Below are 4,116 nucleotides of genomic sequence, written 5' to 3'. Positions count from 1 at the left end.
GACAGACACACATATGCACAAACACACACACACACACACACACACACACACACACACACACACTTGCAGGCACACACATATGTCTACAAGCCATTAATAACACCAACAGTCTGACAATACCAGGGTAATGGTAATTGCAGGATTATGCTGTGCGATGTGTGTGTGTGTGATTGTGGGTGTGTGGTGTGTGTGTGTGTGTGTGTGTGTGAGTATGGGTGTGTGTGGGTGTGATGCGTGTGCAGCTAGCCGTTTCCATCCCCTCATGCGCACACACACACACACACGTACGCACACGCACACGTACGCTGTGTGTGACAGGACATCTGCACAGGGTGTTGGTGTGGAGGATGAAATGAGCAGATAGATTTTGGCACGGCGGCCATGCAGCACGGAGCCAAGCACAAGGGCAGCAGCAGGCCACCGCTCGGGATGTCTGCTCATTTCCTCTAGTGCACCCCTACCCCCCCCCCACCCCTCACCCCCTACCCCCCCCCCCACACACACACACACACACACACACACACTCCCCTTGACTTGTCTGCAGTCCTCGCTGACTCTCTCTCTCTCCCTGTGTGTGTGTGTGTGTGTGTGTGTGTGTGTGTGTGTGTGTGTGGGGACATGCTGCCGGTGCAGGTGTCTGTCATGTGTGAACAGTGCCTTCCGCTGCCACTGGTGCAAGTACCGCAACCTGTGCACCCACGACCCGTCCAGCTGCTCCTTCCAGGAGGGACGAGTCAACGCCTCTGAGGTGGGTGCCATGTCTAATTATATCTCTCTCTCTCTGTGTCTCGCTCTCCCCCCCTCTGCTCTCTCTTTCTCTCTCTCTCTCTCTCTCTCTCTCTCTCTCTCTCCTCTCTCTCTCTCTCTCTCTCTCTCTCTCTCTCTCACCCTCTCTCTCTTTCTGACCCTCTCTCTCTCACCCTCTCTCACCTGTGTGTGTCTCTCTGTCTGTCTGTCCATGCGTCCCCCCCTCCTGTAGCCCGGGCCGTGTCCTCTAAAGCCTCTAGTGTCTCTGTGTCGGCGTTGCTCACTCCCGGCTCTTGTTGTGAGCGGAGGCAGTTACAGGTCTATTATCCCAGTAGTTAGTGAGCTCAGTGCGCCTGTTAACAATGACACAGGATCATTCTGACCCAGGCCCTAGAGACGCCACCGCCAAGCACGCCTTTGACTGCCTGCCTGCGGGCCGTCTCATAGAGTGGGCTTTCTATTTGTGTATGTATGGGTGCAGGTTGGAGACTGTGCTAATGTGTGTGTGAGTGTGAGTGTGAGTGTGTGTGTGTGTGCAGGTTCTTTGATCCTATTACCTTGTGGTTAAGAACAAAATAAGCGTTTCCCTTTTCGGGGTTTCAAGTTACACACTGACCAGCGGCCCAGGGGGATCGTCTCATAGGAAACCACAAAACCACGCTGCTCGCTGGAGGCCTGTCACCATGCACCAGGTTCATATAGAAGACCAGAGCCGGCCCCTAATAGGAGACCAAGCGTTAGTCGATGAGAAGCGGCTCAGTCCATTGGTCAGATGGTGGTAGTGTCATAAAAAGCTGCCCCTTGTCAAAATGAGGTCAAACCTATATGTCTGGAGCGTGAATGAAATCCTTGAGGGCATTTTCTTTCTTTTTTTAAACGACCGAGACAGGAAGTGGCGACACTCAGTCACAGTCACAGACCGACATTAACGTTGCGGTTGTTACTAGAAAGTACGCTGTGTCAGGCAGTTAAACCAAAGGAGGGCGTTGGAGAGGGTAAAGGACCACTCCAGGAAGGTGACCCGCAAACTCTGCACGCAATCATTCGTAGACATCAAAAACGTGTTAATAGTGTTACTTATAACATTCTTAGCCTTTGAACCTAAACCATTTTCTGTTATCTAAAAAGTACAGATAAGCTTTTTTTTAAATTAATTTCATAAATGTGCGACGACTTGTCAGCTTATGGCTTGAGTTGACTTCTAGTCGTCTATGAAAACCTTGATTCTGGGAAAGACCTTAAGAAAACATATGAACACCTGTACATTCACACACACACACACACACACACACACACACACACACACACACACAAAGAGACACACACATAAGCACTGGTTTGTATAAATACACAACCTTGTTGACGGAATCCAGCCCTTTCAACCACTTTTGCTGTTGTCAAATTCCATCAGCGTTGTAGCCGTGGCAACTGCGTTCATAGGCCGACGGGAGATACGATATATTATATCATATATGAGCTGAAGTGAGTCTTTTGGAGGCTGATATGAGATCAGTATGTCTTGCAGAATGGATTTAGACACATGGCAAATCCCTTACAAAGCAGCAGAAACTGAGCATCTGCAGCATTCCCAACACTGCTGTGGTGTGTTAGCTGAGTCAAGAGGAAGCCTATGTTTCGATTAAATGACCTCCTAGCACATGTATAAAGAACTGTGAGTGTGTCCCACTGAAGCGCTGGCCGAACATACGTTTACATCGCTCCTAGCATGTTTATTCCACATCGTTCGAGTAGAGCAGGGCAATTGTCCAAATGTGTCTCCAGACTCCAGTCAATTGAGGTCCATTTTATTTGCACAGCCCTTTGCAGTTGCAGTCTAAAAGGGCTTCAATATATTCCCCCAAGCCATACTTATTTTTTAGAGAATTTAATTGGAATAGACTTTTGTTAACGAACAGTGGTATTTTATTAAATTTTATCGGTTGATTTGGTCAAGTTGTTTTGTTCCATGTCTTTTTATAAGTTGTATTTTGTGTCTTTACTGAACTGAACTGAACTGAACTGAACTGAACTGAAGTGAACTCCCTCTGGGAGAGAGGAGTTCAGTTCAGAGAAAAGTGCTCATGATCCAGGACCTTGAGAAGACCAAGGGAAGACTGATCCCTCTTTTCAGAGACGGCAGATACAGTGCCAGCATAAACTAGACAAACAAAGGCTAATTAAGATGAAGGATAGGAAACACAAAAATCTGTAACCGCTTCAAAAATCAATCGCTCAATGTACGTGGGCTCATCCAGTTCTGCAGGCACAACTCCAACTGACCTCTGACCTCTGACCTCTGACCTCTGACCCTTGTGTGTGTGTGTGTGACCCCCCCAGGACTGTCCTCAGCTGGTGCGCTCCGAGGACATCTTGATCCCGGCCGGGGAGGTGAAGCCCATCACGCTGAAGGCCAGGAACCTGCCCCAGCCGCAGTCGGGCCAGCGGGGCTACGAGTGCGTGCTCCACATCCAGGGCGTGAGCCACCGCGTCACCGCGCTGCGCTTCAACAGCTCCAGCGTGCAGTGTCAGAACAGCTCGGTAGGTGACCCCCCCCCCCCTGCACATGCCACAACACACACGGAAATATGCATAAAGGTTCATAGTGTATCGATTTATACCGTTTTATGTTGGTTACACGTGGTATTCACACACACACACACACACACACACACTAACACGCACATGCACGCACACACACTAACACACACACACACACACACACACTAACACGCACACACACACACACTAACACGCACACACACATACACATACACACGCACACATACACACTAACACACACACACACACACACTAACACACACACACACACACACACACTAACACACACACACACACACACACACACACACACACACACACACACACACGCATGCATTCCCTGCCTCGGTCCTTAGGAGAAATAAACGTTATTGGCAAGGTGTTATCAGTGGTAACACAGAGAGAACACCCTGAACCCAGCCACCGCTCCCTGGCGTTCTATTCCTTTCTGTGATTGCTGTCACCTTCCTGTCTGTCTCTCGCTCTTTCTCTCTCTCTTCCTTAAATATTATGTGAAAATTAACAAAATATATATTTTAAAAAATCACATGGGATATTGAAGGCACTCTCCTTGGCTAAGATAATCCTGGAATTACATTTACATATTTTATTAAATACCCATCTGTACTTTCCTTGGGCAGGTTTTATTCTCAAGGGATATAACGTAAGAGTATGGAAAACGTTTTTTTACTAAAGTTTAATAAAGTGGTGTTCTCTGTCTCTCTCCTTCTCTCTCTCTCTCTCTCTCTCTCTCTCTCTCTCTCTCTCTCTCTCTCTCTCTCTCTCTCTCTCTCTATCTCTCTCTCTCCC

The 4,116-nt window shown here is 48.3% G+C and overlaps 1 protein-coding gene across 1 annotated transcript in view; it reads left to right on the top strand.

Moving 5' to 3' along the window:
* Positions 1–381: 381 nt before the first annotated feature.
* LOC311374763 (plexin-A2-like) overlaps positions 382–4,116 on the top strand; it is a gene marked incomplete at both ends in the record, with an annotated part of 6,187 nt that continues 2,452 nt past the window's right edge. The window contains 3 exons of the mRNA XM_084490533.1: positions 382–431; positions 634–748; positions 3,085–3,285. Coding sequence (XP_084346659.1) covers positions 382–431; positions 634–748; positions 3,085–3,285 — 366 coding nt within the window. The remainder of the gene's footprint in view (positions 432–633; positions 749–3,084; positions 3,286–4,116) is intronic.

This window comes from Micromesistius poutassou (assembly GCF_964030765.1).
Source record: "Micromesistius poutassou genome assembly, contig: SCAFFOLD_1706, whole genome shotgun sequence".
NCBI classification, from domain to species: Eukaryota; Metazoa; Chordata; class Actinopteri; order Gadiformes; family Gadidae; genus Micromesistius; species Micromesistius poutassou.
This window is presented reverse-complemented; position numbering and strand designations above follow the sequence as displayed.